The 27,655-nt window shown below is 40.5% G+C and overlaps 3 protein-coding genes across 4 annotated transcripts; 2 read left to right on the top strand and 1 right to left on the bottom strand.

Moving 5' to 3' along the window:
* Positions 1-527: 527 nt before the first annotated feature.
* LOC117289893 (uncharacterized protein KIAA2013 homolog) lies at positions 528-5,103 on the bottom strand. The gene is made up of 2 exons (XM_033771087.1): positions 4,815-5,103; positions 528-3,265 (listed from the first exon to the last, which is right to left on the bottom strand). Exon 2 carries the CDS (start codon positions 3,245-3,247, stop codon positions 1,328-1,330), a length of 1,920 nt encoding a protein of 639 aa, XP_033626978.1. The 5' UTR covers positions 3,248-3,265; positions 4,815-5,103; the 3' UTR covers positions 528-1,327.
* A 135-nt stretch (positions 5,104-5,238) lies between these two features.
* On the top strand, positions 5,239-27,027 carry LOC117289894 (spindle and kinetochore-associated protein 2-like). Of its 2 annotated transcripts, none has more exons than XM_033771088.1 (9): positions 5,239-5,453; positions 9,795-9,878; positions 10,454-10,633; positions 12,221-12,340; positions 12,837-12,906; positions 13,580-13,683; positions 13,814-13,933; positions 15,122-15,181; positions 26,772-27,027. In XM_033771088.1, the coding sequence occupies exons 1-8, from the start codon at positions 5,352-5,354 to the stop codon at positions 15,179-15,181; spliced, it is 840 nt and encodes a 279-aa protein (XP_033626979.1). In that variant the 5' UTR covers positions 5,239-5,351; the 3' UTR covers positions 26,772-27,027. The 2 variants fall into 2 exon arrangements, with proteins under 2 accessions (XP_033626979.1, XP_033626980.1); XM_033771089.1 differs by lacking the exon at positions 26,772-27,027 and adding an exon at positions 22,237-22,255.
* Positions 20,209-22,583, top strand: LOC117290476 (allatostatin-A receptor-like). The gene is made up of 2 exons (XM_033771892.1): positions 20,209-20,905; positions 22,237-22,583. Exons 1-2 carry the CDS (start codon positions 20,209-20,211, stop codon positions 22,581-22,583), a joined length of 1,044 nt encoding a protein of 347 aa, XP_033627783.1.
* Positions 27,028-27,655: the final 628 nt, after the last annotated feature.

Raw genomic sequence — 27,655 nt, 5'->3', positions numbered from 1 at the left:
AAAACTGTATTGCTTTATTAAACGGATAAATAAATTTTTTAGTCTTTTTCTTCTTACACTATTGTCAGGGGTTGATCGAAGTCATGGTTTGCCATGGCTTCCATTGCCCCTGGTCTTGGCCTTGATGCCTCTTTAAAAAATCCCATTGATTTTACAATGGAAGTGCCCTTTGCAAAATCAAAGATGAAATTCCAGGCATGCACTTGTCCATGCTTTATGGTTCCTTTAAAGGCAGTGGACACTGTTGGTAATTACTCAAAATAATTATTAGCATAAAACCTTACTTGGATATGAGTAATAGGGAGAGGTTGATACTAAAAAACATTGTGAGAAACAGCTCCCTCTGAAGTGACGTAGTTTTTTGAGCAGGTAATTTTTCCAGGAATTTGATTTCGAGACCTCAAGTTTAGAATTTGAGGTCTCGAAATCAAGCATCTGAAAGCACACAACTACGTGTGACAAGGGTGGTTTTTCCTTCATAATTATCTCGCAACTCCGACGACCAATCAAGCTCAAATTTTCACAGGTTTGTTATTTTATGCGTACGTTGAGATACACCAAGTGAGAGGACTGGTCTTTGTTTATTATTTTAGGAAAAATCAAGTGGAATTCGAACCTACCGGTACATGTATGACCCCATATACATGTACTAGATAATGTCTTAGATACATGTAGGCTACCAGACAAAAGAGCACCTCGTCAGGCCTTCTTCCATGTCTTCTGGGCAAGTAATAGGAGGCCAATATACCTTGTACCTTGTACCCACCACACACCCATTATACCCCACCACCAACCCGCTGCCAAGTACAAAATGCATTGAAAATAAACCCAACACCCATTTAGTCCAGCAGTGCCCAATTTGCCGATGCACTGTACATGCAGAAAAAGAGCAAATTGCCCCACCAAGAAAGAGTCAAACATCTGGCATCCTTGGCAAAACATAGGAAAATTGTATTAAGTGAAAGGGCCGACTTATTGTACATGTCATCTCAGTGTAGGCTTCAAGAGACCCTATTCACAACGCGCAGCACATGTACATGCGTGTCTCCTGTCCACCATTTCGGGTGTCAAAACATGCACAAAGGAATGGACTCCCCCAGAAAGGTGTTTGACACGCATAATTGTTCCGAGGTGCCTAAACATGTGTACCATCCTTTTGACACCCAAAATGGCAAACAGGAGACCCGCGTGGCGTACACGTTTTGCATAGGGTCTAGGGCCTATAGACTTTTCAGGCAATTTAATCACAATCTTTCTAACTTTTTGTAAGAGCCAAACAAATCAGACTAAACTAAGAAGAATATTATGCCTGATGTGCATGTTGATATCACGCCCTGCTGGTTTTCTCTGAGAGCTTCACCCCTGAGGACCCTGAGCAATATTCCCTATACACCAGATTCAAAAGAAACATGTGGAAGATTAAAATACAGACAATAATAATGACCCAGACAATGACAGGCATCTGGAAGCCTTGCTTGTCTTTGTTGTCGATAATGACTGGCATCAGAGCATTCACCGCTGCCCCGTCTAACTCATACAGATGTTTGAAGTGGATGATCTTCTGCTTCAAGTACGCTAAGTGTTTCACGTCGTGCGAGATGTAAAGAAACGGGGTTTGCGGCTCGGTCCATTTTAAAGGGATTTGTTGCATAGAAGCGGTGAGGAGTATGGGTGTGCCCTCACACCCGGTTCCGCAGGCGTAAAGTTTTATGGGCGTAACGCCCTTAGCCTGTATACTGGTGGTGCTGATGAAGATCCCTTGCTCGCCCGGATTGGGATTGATATCAATGTGCAGGAAGGACGTGTTGTAAAATATATTATGCAGATGGAATTTGTTGCGGAATAGCAGCGGATCGGCGTGGAAGGAGAGCTCACGTTCGGTGAATTGCCCGGCGAGGAAACTCAACATCATCGCTTGCATGATACCAGTTACTCCGACGGATAGAAGGCTATGGCAGCCGTGCTTGTATAAAACATGCTGCCAGTGAGATAGAAGGTCCGCTAATTCTTTTTCCGTGTTCACAGGTTGCCACAGGGAGTCTTCAAAGAGCGTTGGTTGTCCACTGAAGCATGACCCGGGTTGCTGCAAGGCCATTATGACTTCCTTTTTGCGTTGGATGGGGACGGATGGAGTCAGCAAAGGCGCCTGAATGGAGGACATCATGTAGTACATCACGGCTGTTGTGAGGATGTTAAAGAGATGGACAGCGGCAATGTGGCTCAGTTGTCGCTGCACCTCAGTATCTACGCGTGGATTGAGCGGAATCGCAAGAGGTTCTTGGACGAGACCCGTGTTCCAGATCTGCTGCGTCCACGTGCTCTCATGTTCTTGGATCAACTCAGAGAAATCTCGATGAAGCAGTTTGAAAAACTCATCGTTAGCTTCGTCAACTAAATGCGCACTGAGTTGAGGAGAGCTGCTACCCACCGGATCTGAATATTTCACGATCGTCAAGACATGCTCTCTGTGAACCGATTTCGACGGCACTACGATTTTCTTTTCTAACACACTTGCTGCAATGACCAAAACAATCACTCTACTACCACCGGCAGGATTCGAGATTGTGACATCACCTGCGGATAACACATACTCCCGAGTCTTGCCATTCACTGTGTACATCTCCATTGTTGATGCTGAGCCCTTCCACTTGTGTGGACCGTTCCGTGCGAGTTCCAACGTGACTGGCTGATCGGCATCATTTTCTACAATAATTTCTTGCAGCATGACGGAAGGCATAACTCTATGAACGAGTGTATTCGTTTTGACCAACACACAAGATTCCTCTACAGAGTAACACTGGTACCTCTGCACCTGTGCTTTCTTGTAGTGTAAAACAGTTGCGCTCTGGTCCTTGAGGCCAATAAGCTTGGCTCTCACAAGAGGGCGGTAAAATCCTATATTAATCCATGACTCCTCATTTCTCACCATAATTCCATTAGCTTTTAAGACGTTGGCAACTAGACCAATGTTACCATTCCCAACAAACGGTATAACACGATCTGCACTGCCTTCATGTTTATCCGCCTGGTAAATAGAAGCTTCCACTTCGCTCATTTCGCTTTCCAGTTCCTTGAGTTTTAGCGTTAGACAGCCTGTAGTGACTTTGACTGTCTGGTTGTGGTGGATGACCCATGGACCGATGTAACCAAAGCAAACCAGCGCAGCGACGGCGAGGAAGATGATTTTGCGGCTGCGGGGATTCGAGGCCATTGCGGACAGGCGTTTGAGTAGAGTGGCTAGACCCATTGTACTTCAATCACCTGGCTAGAAAGAACAACAGGAAAACTGTGTTATTATGTCTCATACAAATACAACACAGGCCTGGAATTACACCCAGGCCACAAAGGCCAGGGCCTCCATTGCCCTGGTCTTGGCCTCCATTGCCCTGGTCTTGGCCTCCATTGCCCTGGTCTTGGCCTTGGTGCCTTCTTTTGAAAGTTTCCCATAGACTTTAAGATTTTGCAATAGAAGTGCCTCTGCAAAATGGAAATGGCCTTGCCCTTTTAAAGATAAAATCCAGGCCTCAACGTAAAGCTGTAGGCTAAATGCATTAACCTTCAATCATCCATTTACTTTTGAATAATACATTGTACAAGTGTCTGTAGACTATGCATTATGCCAGCCTTCATTAACAATGACATGGTGAATGCCACAAATCACAGCTGTTCTACCCCACACAACCACTCGATTCAGCATGGATGAATAGTCAAACTCCTCTGATAAATATTAATGAGTGTCAGAGTAGGATGGTTAAACAACAAACTCATATGATATTTAAGCCTACAACCAATTAGCTTTCATGGGACCCAGTCAACTCGATCCCCCCACCCTCCAGCAAAGTCGCCCACTACAATGTCGCCCACTGACAGAGTCACCCCCGTAGCTAAGCCTCCCCCGTCAATAATAATGTCACCCCTTTCTTCTCCCCTATTCATTCTCTACTTTATTGGGGTAACTATTACATGTAGGATTGAACCAGGGTGATTATACTTGTTTATAAATTCAAGATCTAATTGTTAAAATTTTCATAAATTGCTGTTTGGAAAATAATTGACAAATTGTCTTCAATTTGAAGCCATTCTTCAAATTTGTTTACTGTACTCTATTTGTGTAATGCTACAACCAACCAAGAGCAGTTAGTAGTGGAACTAAGATACTACATCATGTACTTTATTTCAAAGTTCAAGTTGAAACACTTCATAAATGAATGATTCTGAATGGCAACTGTAAATTAAATAAAACAGCCATGATACATTCTTTGGCAAAAGGGGGGGGGTACGTGTGGGGGACCCAAGTAGCAATAAAATATCAATCATACAGGCCCTACTTGTTGTACATGTAGTTTAATAATTTTTACTTTTAAAATAATTTAGCTTAGGCTGTTACTTTAGTTTAGGGCTAGGCAAATAAATGAAACACATTCTGTTTTCACCAATTAAAATGTGTTGTCATAACGGAAATAAGACTGAATTAAAATTAAGAAGAATAAAACATGCCTGCTTTAGTTAGCTAAACAAAATTATTATTCATGAATTAGTCACATGATCAAGATGATGACTAAGCCTTAATTATAATAATTTTAATAGTGTCAGTCATGATCGCATGAATGATGATGTGATCTGTTGATTGTGTGAATCAATTTGTTTAAAATTGACACAAATGATTGATTGCAATTGAAACGACAAAATTATACAGTAACAGTAGGAGGCAAAGACCACACAATATAAATAAATTGTGCACAATTAATTAAATCCAGTTCAAACCTACGGTGAATTTAACATGTTTCATGTCTACGTAATATGACGTAACTCACATTAATTCAGGCACTGTGGTGTTGTGGCAAAAGTCGATGGTCTATGCTTGCTGTTTCTCCCTCGATCTGGTCAGTTTTTGGACACACCCGGGGACTGGAGTCCCATTTTTATCTCAGTACTTAGACTTTCCATCTCAATGAGGAGAATTCATGCTGTGTACTTCGGCGGTCTGGTTTTACACTGCGTAAAATTCGAAGATTTTATGTTGAGAAATGTTGCATTATTTGCGAATGTTTCATGAATTTTTTTAGGAAGGCTTCGCAGACCACACATCACACCGTGCGGAAACTATGTACTGCAATACGGTCACCTTTGACCTTTTATTGGAAAGTGTTTGCTGGTATTGACAGAGGGCGCCCTATCAAATTAATGGTCCTTACTTTTTTTATTTTTTACAAATCTAATAATTTTATTCTCTCTTTTGCTTTGCTTGAGAGGGCGCTGTTTGCGAGCCCCGCTAAATTTCAGACGGCAAAAAAGGGAAACAAATTAGTTGGTATTTTGTGACTTGAATACCGAATTTTAAACTTGAAAGAATGGATAAAATTAGCCATAACCAACAGCCCGGCCAGCTCGACTTTGATACCGACAAACTTGGTCGTGACATGGAGAACACAGTGGACAAAGTGGAAGTATTGGTAAGTCCTTATTTATTTATAAATATAAAAAATATCAATATAAAACCACAAGGGAAACTGACTGGGTAAATTTTTCAATGATTTTGGGGGGTTGAACAAAGAATTGACTAGAGTGGGATTCGAACCAACGACCTCCGGATTAACGTGTCGGCGCTCTACCAACTGAGCTATCTTGCCCTATATGTTGAACTTACTTGAATCCACCGACGCCATCACACAACTGGGGAGGAGACGGTGGTTCTGGTTTCTGGGGCAGACAGCTAAGCTTATGTAGAGCCCCCCGACATTCTTTAGGAATTTATCCACATGTCCCTTGAAAATGTTCACACTTGAAGCTTCAATGGCCTTTCGAGGGAGAATGTTCCAGTAGTTGACCACTCTCTGGCTAAACCAGAACTTCCTGAGGTTGAGGTTGGATCTTGATTGGTACAGTTTAAGTTGGTGACCCCTGTGCTGCACGGTTGACAAATCAAAGAAGTGTTCAGGGTTCAAGCCCTCAAGGCCCCTGAGTATCTTAAAGGTCTCGATAAGATCTCCTCGCAGCCTCCTGCACTCCAGGGTGGTCAATTTCACTTCCCTGAGTCTGTGAACGTAGTCTAGGTGAGATAGACCTCCAATCATTCGCAATGCTCTCTTTTGCACTCTTTCTATATTAGGTCAATGTCCCTTTGAAGATGAGGCCTCCACGCCTGAACACAGTAATCTAGGTGTGGTCTAACCAGTTCTTTGTACAGTCTGATGATTGTTGTTTTGTCTTTGTTCGTAATGGTTCTGTTGATTAGCCCCAGGGCTCTGAATGCGCTTTTGACTGCCTTCGCACAGTGGGTACTTGCATTTAGTGACTGATGGATGATTACCCCAAGATCTCTTTCTTCACTTACTGTCTGAATTATACTGTCGCCAATGGAGTAGTTATGCTTGATGTTACTATGCCCGAAGTGGAGGCACTTGCATTTGTCAATATTAAATAACATTTGCCAGTCATCAGACCACCGGTAAAGGCGATCGAGATCGTCCTGAAGAGCGCGAGCATCTGCTGGGGTTTTCACTTTTCTGAAGACCTTGGTGTCGTCAGCAAACTTGTCGTTGATGTAGATGATGAACAACAACGGGCCAAGAACAGAACCTTGGGGGACACCGCTTTTAACTCCTGACCACTCCGATTGGGCCCCGTTCACCACCACCCTCTGTTGTCTGTCAGACAGCCATGCCTTAATCCAAGCAGCAGTTGAATCACCTATCCCATGTGATCGTAGTTTCGTCAGTATCCTCTGGTGTGGAACTCGGTCGAAGGCTTTACTGAAATCGAGGTACACTGCATCAACAGGGTTGCCATCATCAATGGTCTTTGTTACAAGCACCAGAAAAGTTAGTAAATTGGTCAGGCAGGAACGACCTCTTAAAAACCCGTGCTGTGAATCACTGATCAATCTGTGTGCTGTCAGGTGTTCCATGATGGCATCTCGGAGGATGGTTTCAAACACCTTACTGACCTGTGAGGTTAGGCTGATCGGCCTGTAGTTTGCTGCTACACTACGTTTGCCCTTCTTGAAGATGGGAAAATTTGGCTGAGGGGTTCAGCTATCGCCCCCGATACTTCCCTTAAAACCACAGAATAAATATCATCAACTCTGGGTGCCTTGCCAGGCTTCAACTTCATTAGCACTTTGAGAACGTTCTCCGCTGTCACCTCTACATCTCTGAGCATGTCGTCGTTCGGTCCGCCAAACATCCTCTTGGGATGTGGTATGTTATGTAATTGTTCAAGTGTGAACACAGATGAAAAATAGTCATTTAACACCTTAGCTGTTCTCACGTCGTCTGTAATGACTTCACCATTTTCTTCCGTCAGAGGACCCACATGGTCCCTTGTTTTCATGTTGCTCCTCACATATGCATAGAAGGCTTTAGGGTTCTGCTTGATTTTCTTTGTCAATCTTGACTCGTACTTTCTTTTGGCTGCTCTAATTTCTTTAGTCGCAAGGTTCAAAGCTCGTTTGTACCGCAAGTAGTCTGCATGTTCTTGGGATTCTGTAAACCTCTTCCATAGGCGATATTTACTCCTTCTCACTTTCTCTACTTTATTGGTCCACCACAGAGGCTTTTTCTTGCTGGTTTTTCTCGTTTTCTTGGGTACAAACTTCACCACAGCTTCATGGAGAAGCTCTTTGAAGATGACCCAGGTTTCTTCCGCTCCTTTGTCACTAAACAGCACATTCCAATCCTGTTCAGACAGATACTTGTTCATGTTCTTGTAGTCCCCGTTACGATAGTCAAAACATGATATCTTCCAAACCTTTATTTGCACTGATGTCACAAGGTCGAAAGTGATAGCGTTGTGGTCACTGGTTCCGAAGGGTTCATTAACAAGTAGGTTTTCCACCAGGGCTTCGTTAGAAGAGAGAACCAGGTCCAGAATGTTGTTCCCCCGTGTCGGTTGGTCAACATGCTGGACGAGAAAACAATCTTGGACGAGATTTACAAATTTTACTCCCTCGGCTCCTGAGTGGAGTGATCCCCAATCGATGGAACTGTGGTTAAAATCCCCGCAGATGATTTTTTCTCCTTGTCTATCACAGGCCATACTGATCATATTATGCAGATCGAGTTCTTGTTCGGAATTTGCTGAAGGGCTGTGATAGCAGACTCCCATCAGTATGTTACCATTGTCAGTAGTAAGATTGCACCAAACCGCTTCAGCGTCATTGAAATTTGTTAGTTCAGAATCCATGACTGCAGTTAGGTAGGATTTGCAGTATAAAATACAGCCTCCGCCTTTCTTCCTCTGTTGGTGGTGTCCCTATTTTGTCAATATCTTTGTTCGGGGGTGCCAGTCAGAAGCCATACATTACAACCGTAAACTGCCATATGTAACTATGTATTGTATTTGTAGCCAGGGATCACACCCAAATTACGTTACGATACAACCTAGGAAGCGGCAGCCAGGGGATCACTTTAAGGGGATGCGACTTTTTGTTTCAGATATCAATACAAACCACAAGGGAAACTGACTGGGTAAATTTTGAAATGATTATATCTTTTTCTTTGTGTCAAGATATTGACAAAATAGGGACACCGCCAACATCCTTATTAAAAACTAACTATTCAGTATCAACTATAATTACATCCACACAAAAAAAAACAATCCATGCCCACCGTCACCTAGCTGCCTGTCGCCTGCTGCCTGTCGCCTGTGCTGTCACATTGTCAGTTCCTTCCTCATCCATACACTACAGTGGTTTGGCAGAGTGTTTTATATTCTAAAATAAGTGTCACTGTGTGTAGGCCTACTACAGTACTAGTATAGTGTCACTGTCAGTCATATGACTATGACTCTATGAGTATGAGTCATGTCAGAGTGTGGAAAAGTTTCTGTATGCCCACCACTTTTTCATTCGTTATGAAATAATATAGTATCTAATTTATGTCAATGAGATATCCCTTTTTGTAAAAATGAGTGAACAAGTTGTGGTGCCATACGGAGGGTTATCCCAGAGTGTCACTGTGTCAATGTGTGTGTCTGTAGTGTGAGTCTGTGTCAGCTGTCACTGTGTCAGTTCCACTTGCAATAATGGAATGCAAGTTGCTGCCACCTACTCCTAGAACCATGCGGTTTCGTTCCGCTATCGTGTGGAGACGATAGTGGAACGAACCTCATTCTAGGAGTAGCTACCACCCATCATTGAGGAAAAACTTTCCTCCATGCTGCCACACAACACACTTCACAATACAAGAAAGTGTCAGCTCAGGCCGCAGACACATCATCATCTACATATTGGCGTGTGTCACACTTTTGTCAGCATGTGGGTACTAGCTGAATAACTGATGTCAAACATGTTGGTTACAATGAATTATATTTTAGAACTCAAGTTTAGAATTTGAGGTCTCAAAATCAAGCATCTGAAAGCGCACAACTTCGTGTGACAAGGGTGTTTTTTCTTTCATTATTATCTTGCAACTTCGACTACCAATTGAGCTTAAATTTTCAAAGGTTTTTTATTTTATGCATATATGTTGAGATACAACAAGTGACAAGACTGGTCTTTGACAATTACCAACAGTGTCCACTGTCTTTAAATTAAAGTTACCAAAAAAAATTAAACAAGTTTGCTTAGACGTTCTTTTAATATTATTATTATAGGCTCTAGGCCTTTATTGTCTTGTGGTTTGTCTTTCCATAATTTCATGTCTTTATAACAAGTTATTAACAACTAATGTTTATCTTGCAAATTATGTACCATTGTTTCTAGATGATCTTAAAACTACCTTATAATGCGTAAATAAAATTATATATTAAAACGTAATTTAATTTTACATGTATTTCTATACTGTAACATATAGTTCCGCAAGGCAGAGTCTGATTTGGAGTACATGTCTAGAAAGTTGGAGGATGAGTTCCGAGAACAACTTGGATCAAACAATCAGGTAGTTATGGTTACATTAAAAACAAAGAACAGGATTTGTAGTTATCAGAAGAAGGAAAATTGGATATATGAAGGCAAAAGATTATAAAGCGACAAAGGCCCAAGATGCGGAACTGAAGCTTGATCTATTGTTGGAACGTGAAATACGCATGGGCGCCATTTCAGCAAGTAAATGTTTTGTTTCCCATTGATGGTCATTGTCTGCACTGATACTGCATTGATCTATTGTTGTATCAAAAGAGTTACTTGCTGAAATGGCGTCCAGTGGGATTTCACATTTCAGCCCGAGATTCGCATCTTGTGCCTTCAGCGCTCTTTAATCTTTGATGAAGACTCATTGAAAACTCCAACCATGTTTTAACATGGTTGGAGTGTTTTAACATGGTTGGAGTTTTCGATGAGTCTTCATCAAAGATTAAAGAGCGCTGAAGGAACAAGATGCGGATCTCGGGCTGAAATGTGAAATCCCACTGGACGCCATTACGGCAAGTATAAGTTTCAATTACTAATTGTTTTTAATGAAAAACAGTTTAAAACTATAAACAAACGTGTTAACTATGTAATTTTTTTCAACAGCTCAATCCCTGTGAGATGATGCAAAGACTCCAGCGAGTTAAGAAAGAATATAATAGTCTGGTGCAGGATGCAGAGGGCATTAAAGCAATGCAATCTGAGATGGCAACGTACTTCAAGACACAATTACAGACGGCCTGCACAGCCATCAAAGCTCTTCAAGAAAATGCACCACAAGCTCAGGTAAGGGTAGAAAGCCAAACAAAAATGTATAACAGTATAATTATTCTGAAAATGAATTGATAACTTTGTTAAAGACTTGCACAAAAAATCCCAAATCCTGCTATACCTATATCAATGGACACTGCATGGGCAAATTTGAGCCACCAACCTCCTGATTAACATGCAGGGAAATCTGGCCCCCGTGTCCCCCATATGGGATATTAACACAGCCTTAAAGGCAGTGCACACTATTGGTAATTGTCAAAGACTAGCCTTCACAGTTGGTGTATCATTCTCAACATATGCATAAAATAACAAACCTGGAAAAATTTGAGCTCATCGGTCATCGAACTTTCAAGATAATAATGAAAGAAAAAAACACCCTTGTTACACAAAGTTTTGTGCGTTTAGATGGTTGATTTCGAGACCTCAAGTTCTAAATCTGAGGTCTCAAAATCAAATTCTTGGAAATTTAATTCTTTCTCGAAAACTAAGGGACTTCAGAGGGAGTCGTTACTCACAATGTTTTATACCATCAGCCTCTCCCCATTACTCGTCACCAAGAAAGGTTTTATGCTAATAATTATTTTGAGCGATTACCAATAGTGTCCAATGCCTTTAAGGAGGATGATTCGGAAGAGGGTGTTATCAGAAGATGTCTGTGCACAGTTCACTATATTGGGGACTGAATCTCCAGGGAAACAGACTCTCCTGCCACAACGACACTCTGAGCTACCTACGTAAGTTGTCGTAAACTTTGGTATGATACCAAGCTTCAAGCTACATGTACACTGCAGTAACGACACTCTATAGTAATTTTTTTGGGGGTCGACCCTAAATTTTGTATGTCCCATTTAATCCAAATCACAAAATTTAAAAAAATAATAGTTTTTACAATGCAAAGTGTGAAGAGAGGGAAATTCCTTCCAGCTATGAATAAACAATACCATTAGATTTCAGCCAGCAGTGATCAGGAAACGGCCGTTGATGCACTAGGGAGCCCGCCAACATAGAGCTAGATAGCTCAGTTGGCAACCTCACTACCATGGGCAGCGTCGTATCGCCCGCTAGCTCTGCGTACGTCTCTATCCCCTTGGAGGGAAACTCCGATCCGTGTCTTTGATTGGCTATTATATACGCGCAAAATATGCAACGCCGTGCATCTTCAAAAAGCTCTATATGCCAAAACGCGTGTGTATAAAGATGTAGGATTCACTTTTTTGTCACGCAACACCCCACCGCCAAGTTTATGATTTATTACAGACAAAGTATGTACAAATGTATTCCACAACTTTCCACACAGCGCATCCAGCCTGTGCGCGACTAACGACCAACACAGAACATATCAACCACAGGGCTAATTGTAATATCTTATATGTTTGGACATTTTGGAGTTACACTTCCAGGGGTTATGATCGAGCAAGGCATGGTGGGAAAAAAATGGCGCAGCGAGATCAATCACCCCTGGGAACGAGGTTGCTCAGTTGGTAAAGCGTTGACACATTGATCCACACGTCGTTGGTTTAAATCTCGCTGTAGTCTACTTGTTTTTGTTTAACCCCAAATTTGTTATAGTACCAATCTAAAGTCTCAAATTTTTGACATTAGATTTCAGACAGCAGTGAGCAGGAAGCGGCGGTTGAGGCAGTTCTTGGGTTAAGGAGGAGTGAGCAGGGAGACCACGATGACACAAGTGGGAAACAAGAGACACATCACAGCTCAGAACAGGTAGGAAAAATTTAAATCCTCAAATGCTCAAGAGACCATTTGGGACACTAAAATTAAACCCGGCCATTTGAAAACCGTGACCTTGTGTTGACCTCTACTTCCGGGTCAACCGGAAGTGGGAACATATCAAGAACTATACAACCGATTTTCAATCTTTTTTTTCAGTTTGAGACTCCTTAGGCATTAACATTGACTTTGAAAAACCATGACCTTGTGTTGACCTCTACTTCCGGTTCAACCGGAAGTGAACTCAAATTGTTTATGTTTGTTCCACCAGCCGAAAACCCCTCTGTGTTCGTTTTTGTGAACACTTAACCTCTAGTTATCTTCAAACTGTGTAAGTTTAATGTAAATTTGTGGACAGTGTGTTTTGTATTAGAAAAAAAGGACATAGACCCTTTAATGGTTGAGAGCAAAAGTACAGGATTGGTGGTTATTGAATCAATAAAACAATTTTATCTCCCTTTTATTTTCCCTTGTTTTTTTACTTTGACAGAAATCTTCTGGAAGAGAACAAAGTACCTCTCACTGCGCCGTCCAAGAACCAACCCACATAACCCAAGCTGGTAAGGGAAACTCAAGTCAAATGATTTTTAAAACCCAAATCCAGGGCTCAAACTTAAAGACACTGGACACTAATGGTAATTGTCAAAGACCAGTCTTCTCACTTGGTGTATCTCAACATGTGCATAAAATAACAAACCTGTGAAAATTTGAGCTCAATCGGTCGTTGAAGTTGCAAGATAATAATGAAAGAAAAAACACCCTTGTCACACGAAGTTGGGTGCTTTAAGATGCTCTGTTTCCAGACCTCAAATTCTAAATCTGAGGTCTCAAAGTCAAATTTGTGGAAAATTACTTCCTTCTCGTAAAATACGTTACTTCCGAGGGAGCTGTTTCTCACAATGTTTTATACTATCAACCTCTCCCCATTATTCGTTACCAAGTAAGGTTTTATGATAATAATTATTTTTAGTAATTACCAATAGTGTCCACTGCCTTTAACACTGGACCTCAGGCTCGAAGCCACTACTAAAAGCATTGGGCAATTAAAAATCATGACCTTACAAGCCCGATGGTCTTTTGTCTTTTCAATTGACTAATAACGGTAATACCCCATTGTGTAAATTTTTCTTTGTAAATCACAAATAAAACTATGTGCATGTAACTGTTATTTAAGTACATGAAATGTATTGTTTTCAAAATGTTTTTAAGTTTATTTTTCTTACGTTTTCGCAGAACAGAGAGCTAGAAATTCTGGTTTTACAGAAATTTCAGAGGATGAATTTGAGTCAGTATCTCCACTCGTGAAAGGAAGAGTTAAACTAACGGATGTAAATACAGTGAGTAATCAGAATAAAGTTCAAGGCTACTAGTGTTTGACAATAACAAGTAATTTTCTTCAATTTGCCTGAAGAAGTCTGAAAATAGTTTTAGATTTGATAAAACTTGACATTGTGCTTGTGTTTCCAGGTTTACAGAAGTCTGTTTGAGCATTTCAAAACCCAGAGAAACAAAGAACCTCTTACAATCCAAGAAATGACCAAGAAGGGTTTGAGAATCACTGGGGCAACAGGAGAAGCAAAACTAAAGGTGAGAAACTGTTCTTTATGGTTCTTATACACACTGGACCACTGTCTTTAAAAGGAAGGTACACGTTTGGTAATTGTCAAAGACCATTCTTCTCACTTGGTGTATAATCCAATTATAACCATAAAATTAAATTTGGGCTCAATTGGTCTTCGAAGTTGCGAGAAAATGATGAAAGAAAAAACGCCCTTGTTGGACGTTTTTGTGTGCTTTCAGATAAGAATAAAAGACTTCTAGCTAGATGTCTTATTATTTTAGTGAGAAATTAACTCTTTCTCAAAAACTAAGTTACTTCAGAGGGAGTCGTTTCCCACAATGTTTTATCCTATCATCAGCTCTCCATTGCTAGTTACCAAGTCGGTTTTTAAGCTATATTTGTTATGAGTAATTACTAAACGTGTACCTACCCTTTAATGGTTTGCTGTTAAGATGCTTTTAAGTTAAACCTTGTAATCCTTATACAATAATTTTGTACATTCCTGTGTATTTTGTAAATGATTTATTTTCTTTAAAAATAATTAGTCTTCAGGAATGGTACATAAATAGGCCACTTGCTGACATATGGCTGGATTCCCTGCGTGACGCCACATAATATAGAATCATGAGTGAATTTGACAACAGAAGGAACACATTTTTGTCATTCCTTGAGCAGACCCTGTCCCATAACAATTGTTCTCTGAAATCGCTCATGAATGTATTAGGTAGTGACAATGTCACATAGGGAATCCAGCCACATGTCAGCAAGTGACCTAGTTAAGTGGGCGTTCCTGAAGACTGAGTGATGTTATTTTGCTAAGTGAAACAGGGAGGTTATTTCATAGGGCAGGTGCAGTTTGGCGAAAGCCATAGAGTTATATATAAGATCTAGAGGGCGCACTGGCCTATATACGCGCCCCAGCATGCACGCAGGCGGCCATTTTCTAAGTTGACAAAACTGCGTCCCACATGCGTGTGTTTGTGCGGCCATTTTGTAAGTTGAACAAAACAGCATCCAAAGCGTTTAATAAACACAAACTTCAGCATGTGTTTCATATTCAACGCGTGTACAGAATGGCGCGCGCGTGTCTCCTTGCGGTCCCGTCGCGTTTGTGCACGGAGCATCACCCGTGCGTCCTCTAGTTCTTATATATAACTCTATGGCATAAGCACTGTCTCCAATTCTCTAAAATGACTTTTTCCTTTCCTCCGAAGGTGATGAGAGCACTCAAGATTGTACACATAGCAAAGAGCGGAGCCGTTAAGTTACTCTGAGTAAGTTTGCCACTTCCAAGGATCTTTTCACCAATTACTTTCATCATTACTTGATTGATGAGGCCATGTATGTGTCTTCAGGACATATGTTGTGTTGTTTGGGCATCAGTCTACAATTATATTGTGTCATTTGATTGGTCGAGCGTCTACAATTAACTGTTATTTTGTGTCATTTGATCGGCCCAGCGTCTACATTCTACAATAAATTACACATTGTGTCATTTCATTGGTGGGCGCGCGTTTGCAGTCTGCAATAACATTGAACATTGTGTCATTTGATCGGCCCAGCGTCTACATTCTACAATAAATTACACATTGTGTTATTTGATCGGCCGAGTGTCTACATTCTACAATAAATTACACATTGTGTCATTTGATTGGTGGGCGTGTGTTTGCAGTGTACAATAACATTGAACAATGTGTCATTTGATCGACCCAGCCTCTACAGTCTACAATAAAACAATTGTTTTCATTTGATCGGCATAGCGTCTACTGTCTACAAGGTGCTTCAAAATTATAAGACGTTTTATAAACAAATTCTACATTGACATTTAAATACAAGCTATCAGTTAAGACAACAGTCAACTAGCAACAGTAAATGTGTTATGTGAGCGGTATAGCGCAGTGTTGTGGACTCTGTTGGCGGTGTTCTTTACATGAAAGCTCCTCAAAAAGAATTTGTTAGTTTTGCCTCAAAAACTCGTAAAGTATATATTTTTTTCCATGAGTGAGTATGTTTACATTGAATTACTTGGGTCATTAAACTTAATGGAAGAGCAGTTAATCTGCCTGGGGCAGTCAGCAGCCAATCCAATCAAGTCCACTGTTAAGAAAAGGAATTACATGGAGATAACAGGTGTGAGGCGCCAGACGAAAAGGATGTTAGGCCTACTTCTTTAATGGAGCGTTCCCGTAATGCATCAATACTTCTCATCATGAATAATCAGCAACCTGTGAGCCCATTTTCAGCCGGTGCTGCAAACTCCAAAGGAGTATTTGACTTGTGCTGCTTACTCCTTAGGAGTAAAAGATGTTTCAGAAATTCTCAAAATGAAAGATTCTTGAATACTATTTGTGTAAAAGCGCCTAATAAAAATGTATGTAGTGTTATTGTTATTTACTATACAGTATGTCCAAAGCCACACAATTAAAACAGGCCTCTTACAGGGTGACCAGGTGGCATGAATGTACATGTACATGTAGATAGTGGAGTATTTGGTCCTGCTGGTTTGTGACTGAAAAGTTTACCCTCCTACCTTTTTACAGTTTTAAGTAAGTTGCTCAACCATTTGAAACCATTCAAGTGAGCAGGTTGTGCATGGTTGCACAACTGTGCCCAGACTTATGTGTAAGTGTGTGTACTATGTAGGTTCATTCTCATTTTGACTGCTATTGTAGGATGGCATAGTTAGTATATATCTGTTAAACCACAGTGGATGATATTGAGCTGTCAAAAATTAGGATTGAGTTTATTGAAAGGGTTATTTGGACGCTTAAATACACAGCTGGGGTATTTATCCGTTACATGAATTGTAGCTGCAAATGTACTTGTGGTCAGAAGTTTCTGAACAGTTGAAATTAACTTGGCAAGTCTGCTGCCACCTAGCGTTATAAAGTATCTCATTGCTGATCATGTTATAAATTCAAGTTCTGTTGTTTAAGTCACCAGAGTGTGGGTTCGAATCCCGCTCGAGACACTTGTGTGAGCAAGATACTTTACTTTAATTGCTTCTCTTCACCAAGGGGTATAAATGGATACCTGCAAGGGTAGGGGTTGATATTGCAAATGAAAAAGCCTTCGGGCGCCCACGACAGCTTGGGGCTGTATACTCCCCAGGGAGCGCAGAAAGATTAAAGGAATATTACTGGCCCAATGACGATGGCACTAATATAAAGCGCATAGATATGATGATTGTGAAATGCCCTATATAGCTTGGTAATTACTACTATGTAAAATTTTATGAAATAAAGTTTCAATTAAGATGATTATAAATATACAGAATTAAAAACAATAGCCTTCTGCGTTTGTAAATCATAAAAATAACAATTTCACATATTCGTAAAATAATCGTGTTTTTCTTTTGGATTGACTGCAGTTTGTACCAAATCTTCCCTATTCTCAAAACCGATCTTCATATTTCTTTCAGTAAAAGAAAGCACGAATGCTTTTAATTGAAGTGAAAACAGGTCAACCTTTGTTTGTTTCATTAAATGGGCTCTGTTCCAAAATTAGAAACGTAGAAGGAAAACGCAATTTTACCTTTCATACAAACATTTCTTTTGTCATGATTTCATTAAATTGAAAAAACTAGATTACAGTTTAGGAATTTCTGCCCTAGAAAGCATTTTTTTTTTGTTCGGGAAATGAAATGAAAGGCAAAGTCAAGAAAACGTAGAAGGAAAAAGCAATTTGAACAGCCATGCAAACATTTACTTCTTCTGCCCCCTTCTCACTCGACCAATCCAATATGCGGATGCCATGACTATAGGTCCGACTGATGCACATAAAGCAATAGTTAAATGCCAAAACCATTCAATTTATTCACGCAGTGCGTATACAGTGGCATTGAATGGAAAATAACAAAATCAAAATGTCAATCAAACAAACGGACAGGATTTTGAACTGGACGCGCTTGGATCATTGGATCACATTTCCCCTTGCATGTAACTACGTCATCCGGTAACCTTTATAGATTTTCAAGGTTCTGTGCATGATTCTCGCTGTTCCCCATAGCGCCGCCTCCTGTAGTATAAAACCCGCACACAGATTTTTTTTTAATATAAATGTTTGTTCCTCCACTGCCTACGCCAAGCACCACATGTTTTTGTATAACTGCTATACTTTTATTTATTGTTTTTAATAATGCATTTTATATAATCTCTTGAAAATCTGCATATCCCTTAATGCCTTTGTGACAGGCTTGTTAAATTGTTGTAACAAAATTTGTTAGCTTGCCTGACACAACCCAGATTAACAAACTGCAAATGGTTCAGAATGATTGTGCTATCTGGTCTGTAGACTGAACTGTAACTGATCTGTAGACTGGTCTGTAGACTGATTTGTAACTGATCTGTAGACTGGTCTGTAGACTGATCTGTAACTGGTCTGTAGACTGGTCTGTAGACTGATCTGTAACTGGTCTGTAGACTGGGGCCAATTTCATAGAGCTGCTGAAGCAAACAAAAATGGTTAAGCACGAAAATAGCTTGCTTATTTGACACATGTTACTGGCCAAAATTTCATGCCATATACATTGCTTGTGACTGGTATTGAGCTATTGTTTACTTAGCATAACAATTTAGTGGAGTCTTGGCCGGTTTCTGATTTTAATAAGCATTGATTATTTTGCATAAGCAGAATTTTGTGCTTAAGCAGCCCTATGAAATTGGGCCCTGATCTGTTACTGGTCTGTAGACTGATCTGTTACTGGTCTGTAGACTGATCTGTTACTGGTCTGTAGACTGATATGTAACTGGTCTGTAGACTGATCTGTTACTGGTCTGTAGACTGATCTGTTACTGGTCTGTAGACTGATCTGTAACTGGTCTGTAGACTGATCTGTAACTGGTCTGTAGACTGATCTGTTACTGGTCTGTAGACTTATCTGTAACTGGTCTGTAGACTGATCTGTAACTGGTCTGTAGACTGATCTGTAACTGGTCTGTAGACTGATCTGTAACTGGTCTGTAGACTGATCTGTAACTGGTCCGTAGACTGATCTGTTACTGGTCTGTAGACTGATCTGTAACTGGTCTGTAGACTGATCTGTAACTGGTCTGTAGACTGATCTGTTACTGGTCTGTAGTACTGGTTACCAGTTTGACAAAGAATAGCATTTAAAGGCAAAGTATACCCTTTTTTTACCGTTCGATTGTTTTAATCCTATATAAACGTAACTGTATTCAATAAAATTTATCTGTGAAAATTTCATTTCAAAAGGTGGTTGCGTTTTTGAGATATCGCCGAAGCAATTAAAATGTCAACGTTACCGCGGTAACGCTTCTCATATTCAACATTTTCGGGATAAAAAGTGATATATTTTTCCACAACTGTATATAACACTTCGAAGTGAAATGTTTCTCAAAATGCATTATACCATCCAAAGCTGCCGTACTTCATACCACGCAAGTTTGTATTGCCATTAATACCTTTCAGAGTCTTTACCAAAATGATCTTTGAAATGTTTCCCCATTGTCTGCCCCAAACACCACATGTTTGGTATAACTGCGTACTTGTTTCTTCTTGTACATGAGTGCATATAATATATCCATCCGCACAATTTGATCGCAACATGGCATTGTAGAGCGTAAACACAGTGGACCTATTTTTGAACATATAAGTGTAGCTGTAATGTCACCATCAGTCAGGGATAGAAGTTACATCCCTCTTTATATAATACTATGAAGTTCGGCTCACAGAACGCTGCACATGCATTGCCACTAAAAGTCGTGTTGGAAACTGTTTGATAAGAACTATGCTGCAAGCATTTCCCTAATGGTCATGCTCTATCAAGTGGAAGTAATTCTAACAGGATTTTTGTGCCTATAAATAAAAAGATTTTTCGGAAATTTGATGTAGGAGAAGAATTAAGTGGGATATCGCGCTGTGGTTAATAGTAACTCTGTAGGCTACTACATATCCAGACAAACTCAGACAATCGTACTCGCAATTGGTTGTTGTGCCCAATTTCGCCATCGCCAAACTCGCAGACTCGTGGTTCCAGGTTCATTTGAAATATGGTGTTAAGCTTGTGCCTAATATCGTCATCGTTACAACTCGGACTATCGTGGTTCCAGGTTCATTTGATTCTGTGCCCTGTTTAAATCATCATTGCAACTCGCAGTAGTGTGGTTCCGGGTTCAATTGAACGGTGGTTTTGATCTTGTGCCCATTTTCGTCATCGTTGCAACTCGCAGTATCGTGTTTCTATATAGGTTTATTTTGAAGGTGGTGTTGAGCTTGTGCCCAATTTTATCATCATTGCAGCTCGCAGTAGCGTGGTTTTTGTGGTTTTGAAGTCCGAACTATGGATGAGAATAACGACACCACTTCGGTGACTGAACCTGGCGCAACGTCGAACACCGGATGGTCCGTTGGTGGTATCGAACACAGCGTGCCGGTCCGTACCGCCTACGCGCTCATCTGCACGGTAGGGATTATCGGTAACGTGATGGTCTGCATCGTTCTGACACGAGTCCGAGCGCTTCGCAACAAAACCAGCAACCTCTTGGTTCACCTCTCCGTGGTGGACATCATGGTCTGCATAATGGCTCTACCCGTTAACCTCTTCCCCACCCCACCACCCATGCACGGTCCATACGGCGATTTCCTCTGCCGGTTCTACGTGAGCAAGTACATGCAATGGGTTTGCATGCATGCCTCGGAAGGGAGCCTTGTGTTAGTCAACCTCGAGCGCTTCGTAGCTATTGTCTACCCCCTCAAATACAAGTCATACTTCACCTCAAAGAAGATTGGCATTATCATCTTCTTCATATGGGTAGAGGCATTTGGCTCCCTCTCCTATTTCTTCGCCGTGTTCTCTTTGGTGCCAGAAACTGGTTGCACATACCACGGCTGGCCTACCTTCGGGTCGCAGGTCTTCATGGGGGTGTACCCATATCTCATGCACTATGTTGGACCACTGGTAGTCATGTTTGCTGTGCAGTGGAAAATGATCTCATCCTTGAAGAAACAAGTTGAGAAAATCACCCAGCAGCATACAGGTAAGTTTTTTAAATAGGTCCGTGTTAAAATTTATTTACCACAGACGACCGTATTCTTATAAACTTTGGTGCAGATTTCGCAGGCGTTTAAAAGCTGACACTTTGGTAATTGTCAAAGACCAGTATTCTCACTTGCTGTATCTCAACATGCATAAAATAACAAACGTGTGAAAATTTGAGCTCCATTGGTCGTCGAATTTCCGAGATAATAATCAAAGAAAAAACACCCTTTTCGCACCGAGTTGTGTGCTTCAGATGCTTGATTTCGAGACCTCAAATTCTAAATCTGGGGTCTTGAAATCAAATTTGTGGAAAATTAATTCTGTCACGAAAACTGCGTTACTTCAGAGGGAGCCGTTTCTGACAATGTTTCATACTACCAACCCCTCCCCGTTACTCGTTACCAAGTGAAATTTTAGGCTTATAATTATTTTGAGTAATTACCAATCGTGTCCACTGCCTCTAATAAAAGCGAAGTTGCAAATGTAGATGTATACATTCAATAAAACTAACATGTGAAAACTTCACTTCAAAAGGTAGTCTCGTGTTAGAATATATCGCCGAAAAACTGGAGCGGTTATGTTCACGCAGGAATAACTAGAACTCTCTAAATGCGAAAAAAAGTGAAGAAAAAAAAGACTCTTTGAAGAGCCATATGATTAAGAGGGACAACTCTTTTTCGAGTGGTCTTCCACTCGTTCAGATTGAAGTTTGCATTCTGTCCTGGAGTGAAACCTCTCTAAAATAGTGAAATAACCACCACTCTTTTTAAAGAGCCATATGAGGGACAACTCGAAATGTAAAGAGTGGTGTTTTTCACTCTTTTATATTTAGAGAGAAGGAAAACACAATCCGAGAGGCGGTACTGCAGTAACGCTTGGATTCAAATTTTGGGGCATAACAACTGATATCGTTTTACATAACCACGTCACTTCGAAGTGAAATGTTATTCAAAATGCCTCGTACTATCGAATGCTGCTGTAGGCTTCTAAACAAAAGTTAACTTTGCCAATAATTTTTAAGATTGTTGTATCCCCTGGCACTTTGGAGCATTTACAGTGAACGATTTCCCTTATCAAATGCTATGCAAAATGTGTCAGTTGCCATTAAAAAATCATCATTTGCTACTTAATATTACCATTCAGTGTGCGCATATTGTTTTCAGTCAAAATATTCGGACGTCATTCCTTTTCGTGCAATAAGCACCTAAAGATTAGCATGCTTTTTTGTGTGCTTACGGTAAGCATCGCTGTGAAATGGAAACCGCACAGTACAAGCACATTTTTTACTTTAATAAAATGACATCCCCTTCTAACCCATCTTGAAAACAGATGCAGTAGCAGCACGGCGTAAACTATGGCAGGTCCAGGCGTCCCAGGAACTCCAGCGAACCCTCCTCTTCGTGGTCATCACTTACGCCGTCTGCTGGGGTCCAAACCAGACCATGTTCTTCTGCTTCATGCTGGGCGTCGATGTCGACTTCACCCATCCCTACTACCACATCGGTGTCATCATGGGAGTCATGAATTCCTGCCTGAATCCCTTCATCTACACCGTCAGAAATAGACCATTTCGCAACGCCCTTAAAGAGGTTGCGTTCTGTAAAATTGGAAGGGTCACACCGGTGGTACCAGCCGATCCCTCTACAAAGTCTGTAGGCCTGCCTACTGTCGGATAAATTAGTAAATTTTGGACACAACCGAAGCGAGCTGAACTATACCTTACGGGAATAAGATAAGAGTTAACTACAAAAGCTTGCGGGTACAACCATGACTGCGTGTAATATGTATTTTGAGGGGGGTTTTGGCTCCGAAAAGAGCCGTTGTAGTATCGACGTTTCGAGTAGTATACTCTGCTCGTCTTCAGAATAGTTAACTTGTGGGTACAACAACCATGTGTAAAATCTCATTTGGAGGAGTGTTAGGTCTGAAAAGAGTCGGTATTGTCTCGACGTTTCGAGTCTTCTCTGCTCGTCTAAGGAGAAAGCTGGACGGAAGACGGGTACTGTTCGAAACGTCGATACCACACCGGTTTATTTTCAGAGCCGACAATATAAAAAAAATCAAACAAAAGTTAAGAAATCAGGAGCATTATAAATGTTCGTTTGTTTGTGATTGCATATTGTATGAAAAAGGGCGCTTGCACTTATAATATTTGTGGCAGGTTGAAAAGAGGTCCTCCTGGCTGTGCCACTCGCGTAGTCTCCGGTTCCAGTCACTCATCGGCTACACAGTTATCTAAGCCACGGAGGCCTTGAAGAAAGCCGTCTGTAGCCTAATCGTATTTGTGTTGTACATCCCAGTGGTCAGCACTTTGTGGTTTATAGTTAGTGTCTTAATGTGTATCATACATGCATTATGTATGTTCATATTGATGTGATCAAAATAAGCACAATCTGAACACAAAACTCGACGCGTTTCCCATTTTTCACTTCTACACACACGGGGTTGCACAATTTTATGATATTTCCACTGGTTGTGATGACAATGTGTTTCATGTGTACTACAAGTAAAGGATGCACACTAGATTATTTTACCGATAGTTTATTATATGTGTACATGTATACATATTGTACAAAACAAAATATGTTGTCAACCCCATTGCCTTTTAAACACTGGCATAGTTATCAAGAAGCTATTCTGGTTTCAGTCGTTCTATTTCATTATATAGACATAATTCAAGGCTAAATTTTGGCTCTTCTTCACTAAAATTTCCACTACTTGTACGATATTGATGAAATCGAAAGGTCGACCATCCTCTTCCCTGCTGGCTTTTGTGAAAACAATGGAATATTCTTTGCTTCTGTTTGCTTTTTTTGTAATGATATTTCTTTTGCGACCTTGTAAATAGAAATCTGCAAATTTGCAATAAGTTGGCAATTACGCCTTTGAATGTTGCTAAACATTTCTGCCGGCCGTTTGAGCATAAAGCCCGGTTCATACTCTCTGCAAATGTGATTGAATTTTTGACGTCGCAAATTTGCAACAAATGATTCTTAACAATATTAAGTAACTCCGGCGAAACATTCGCTGGGAAAATCAGCCATTTGACGTCAAAAATTGCTTCGCTTTCGCTGGAAGTATGAACCAGGTTTTACTTTTAAAGGCAGTGGACACTATTGGTGAATTATCAGCATAAAACCTTACTTGGTAACGGGTAATTGAGAGCGGTTGATAGTATAAAACATTGTGAGAAACGGCTCCCTCTGAAGTTACGTAGTTTTCGAGAAATAAGTAATTTTCCACGAATTTGATTTCGATACCTCAGATTTAGAATTTGAGGTCTCGAAATCAAGCATTCGAATGCACACAACTTTGTGTGACAAGGGTGTTTTTCTTTCATTATTATTTCGCTACTTCGACGACCAATGAGCTCTCAAGCAATATTAATATGGTTTGTGGTTGAATTACGTGAGGATTCGTACCAACTTCTGCTTCCCCTCCTACCCCAACCCAGTCACGCTGTTATTATTTTTCTTCAAAAATATGTAAATAAAAATTAAAATGAATAACAATAAGGAGATGTGACCCAAAACATGCTGTTGTGTTAGTACTGTAAAATTATTTTTGTGACATCGTTTTACTCATTTCTCAAAAGCTACAGCACCTGGCAAGTTTCTACCATCATAATCTTCAAGCCATGTATGTTAAATGGGAATCTGTTATGTTATGTGCAAAGATAATATAGCACCGCAAGGCGCAAGATGCGGAACTCGGGCTGGAATGTGAAATCCCACTGGACGCCATTTCGGCAAGTAACTATTTTGATACAACAATAGACCTGTGCAGATCAGTGCAGACAATGACCATTCCTATCAATGGGAAACAAAACAATCACTTGCTGAAATGGCGCCCATGCGTATTTCACGTTCCAACAATAGATAAAGCTTTAGTTCCGCATCTTGCGCCTTGCGGCGCTCTATAATCTTTGGTTATGTGTCCTACAAAAAGAACCCAAATCCCTTATAAGCTTGAGCAAGCCCCCGCCCCATCGTCAAATGCAACTTTCACCAGTCCCTCTAAGGATATTTATTCTTCATGCACCATTGCACACTAAAACATAATTGCACACGGCGTATCCTTCGGTAAATTCCCCCTGGAGAAGTGGGTCAGTTGTTATGCAGACACTGTGACGACGATTCTTGAAGGATAAAATCAGTGCCACACACAGACTTTATTATAACTCTTAATTTGAATGTAACTAAATTAATTTGTTAATATTTATTTGATATTTTTATGTTTTACCTTTGCGCTATGGTGCTACCACCCGAGCTAGCTATGTAAAGTTTATGTGGGCTAACGGTAGCACCCTTGTGGGGGTATTTAGACAATGAAACATGCGGGACCCCATTAGGGATTTCGTTTTTAACCTAAACCCCACAACGGAAGTCTTTAGAAAAGAGAACAGTAGAACAACATTAGTTAGACCCACAAACCGGATCCGTAAGGTATGCGTGCACACATGCACATCAGTGTATGTTTACGCAGTGCTTGCGTGGTGTGAGGTGTATACTTGGACTCCGTATGCGAACAGTAATACGGGAGTGCGGAATGAACTGCGCGCAGTATAGTATACGGGCGTCGTGCTCATACATTATACATTAATAAAGTTTTATGTAAGTAAGTTTTTAAATGCTAATAATTGTTGTTTTGAGTGTGCCAATAGTGTCCAGTGCCTTTAAGGAAGATTGTGCATTGGACCTGAGAACTCTTTCTGAGTGAAAACTGCGACCGCCTTGAGCAAGGTTACGTTTGACTCCTAAAATGGCTGCGTGGTGACGTCAAGGCAAAGTCCCTTGCAGAAAATCGAACGTTTCGTAAATATTGCCCTTTTTATAATGAATAATTTGTGAGAGTAACGCTTGCACAACAAGGATACCCTTGATTTTGCATTGATTTTGGATTTCGCTGTCCGCGCTCACTGTCAAAGTTAATCTTATTTTGTCCTAGTTATGGACTAAGCATTCGATGCCAATGTTTTTTCATTGAGTGCCATGGCTTGGATTGGCCTTCTCTTTTAAAAGGTTCTAAAAGGTGCTAAAAGGTTTGTTATATGCTTCGCTCCCTCATTTTCATCAGGACTTCAAAGTGATAGTTGCTGGGTGTGTTATTTAAAGAAATGAGACAAATAAAAGCCCAATTGAGGGGCATTTATTGTTTTTAGTATACGCCTAATGTTGGTGCCGTAAACAGTGAAGTTCTAAATGTTTTGGGTTAGTTTTCTTTGTTTCAATCTTTCTGTTTGTTGGGTTGCTTTTTGGTTCAGTTTGTTTGCTTTTGTTGTTATATTTTCATAAAGAAGACATACAACATTATAATGACATATTCCACTCCATGAATGTAGTATTAGAAAAGTTGCGTCTGTCCCCTTTTAAAGGCAGTGGACACTATTGGTAATTACTCAAAATAATTATTAGCATAAAACCTTACTTAGTGACGAGTAATGGGGAGAGGTTGGTAGTATAAAACATTGTGAGAAACGGCTCCCTCTGAAGTGACGTATTTTTCGAGAAAGAAGTAATTGTCCACGAATTTGATTTCGAGACCTCAAGTTTAGAACTTGAGGTCTAGAAATCAAGCATCTGAAAGCACACAACTTCATGTGACAAGGGTGTTTTTTTCTTTCATAGTTATCTCGCAACTCCGACGACCAATCAAGCTCAAATTTTCACAGGTTTGTTATTTTATGCATATGTTGATATACACCAAGTGAGCAGACTGGATTTTGACAATTACCAATAGTGTCCACTGTCTTTAAAGATAATTGTGTTTTCTTTCACTCCTTTTAACCTATTTCTATAAGATGGCCTCATTCCGAAGATTTTACAATTCTGTCTAGTTTCTTCTCTATACATGTTCCGTTTTAGGCCGTAGAGCGAGCTGCAAATGTCTGCGATTCTTAAAGAACGAAGTCCGAAGGGGAACATCAATTGTCATATTCAATGCAACGGGCATCAATTGAAGCCCCCGCGAGGTGAATTAAAAGGCTCAGCAGGGCAGCGTTAAAAGGTTTTGTAGAATTTGGTCTGTCGGGAACATTGAATGTTGTCCAGCGAAATGTTCTGGAGCATGCAGGTTTTCCCTCTTTTGTTAACGGAGTTGAGACGGATATTTTATTCACATCGTTTCGAAGCCCAAAGGTGTGATAGTTGCTAATAATTTACCATGGCACGACGAAATAAGCCAGCTTCCAAGACTTCGTTTTGATGGTCGCCTCAAATGTCTATGTTAAAGGGAAGGGGTACACCTCTGGTAATTATTCAAAAAAGTATTGGTATGATCAATTTAGAGCTGTTGATATTTCACATCATTGTTAAAAAATGTAATTTTAGAGAGAGGTAACTTTCACCAAAAAGTTTGAATCCGAAAAAGGCTCGGGCATGAAGCCTTTCCAGGCATCTGAAGGCACACATTATGCAGGGCATTATTTCCTGCAATCTCGATGACCAATGGGGGACTTTTGGGACGCTAGGTGGCAGCAGGCTTACCAGGTAAATCCATTGTCCTCGGTAATGTGCACATGCTCAGAACTACGTAAACTAGGGGAATTTACGTGATAAGTCTGCTGCCACATAGCGCTCCAAAATCTCCCATTGAGCCTTTATTTTCACAACCTTGTTTTTTAATGCATATGCGGGATACACCAAGTGACGATACTGGTCTTTGACATTTACCAAAAGTATACCCTGCTTTGACACAGGAACTCCAAGGTATAATTAAGTTTTTTGATGCACTCCGTTTTCAATAAAGA

This window comes from Asterias rubens, chromosome 5 (genome assembly GCF_902459465.1).
Source record: "Asterias rubens chromosome 5, eAstRub1.3, whole genome shotgun sequence".
Lineage (NCBI taxonomy): Eukaryota > Metazoa > Echinodermata > Asteroidea > Forcipulatida > Asteriidae > Asterias > Asterias rubens.
This window is presented reverse-complemented; position numbering and strand designations above follow the sequence as displayed.

What these genes read in the sequence shown, in the direction of transcription:
- LOC117289893 (XM_033771087.1), bottom strand. Translation starts at nt 3,247, where the DNA reads ATGGGTCTAGCCACTCTACTCAAACGCCTGTCCGCAATGGCCTCGAAT.
- LOC117289894 (XM_033771088.1), top strand. Translation starts at nt 5,352, where the DNA reads ATGGATAAAATTAGCCATAACCAACAGCCCGGCCAGCTCGACTTTGAT. An exon ending in AAAATGCACCACAAGCTCAG is followed by an intron (nt 10,634 to 12,220) that starts GTAAGGGTAGAA and finishes TTTTGACATTAG; the next exon opens with ATTTCAGACAGCAGTGAGCA. An exon ending in CAGGAGAAGCAAAACTAAAG is followed by an intron (nt 13,934 to 15,121) that starts GTGAGAAACTGT and finishes TTTCCTCCGAAG; the next exon opens with GTGATGAGAGCACTCAAGAT.
- LOC117290476 (XM_033771892.1), top strand. Translation starts at nt 20,209, where the DNA reads ATGGATGAGAATAACGACACCACTTCGGTGACTGAACCTGGCGCAACG. An exon ending in AATCACCCAGCAGCATACAG is followed by an intron (nt 20,906 to 22,236) that starts GTAAGTTTTTTA and finishes TCTTGAAAACAG; the next exon opens with ATGCAGTAGCAGCACGGCGT.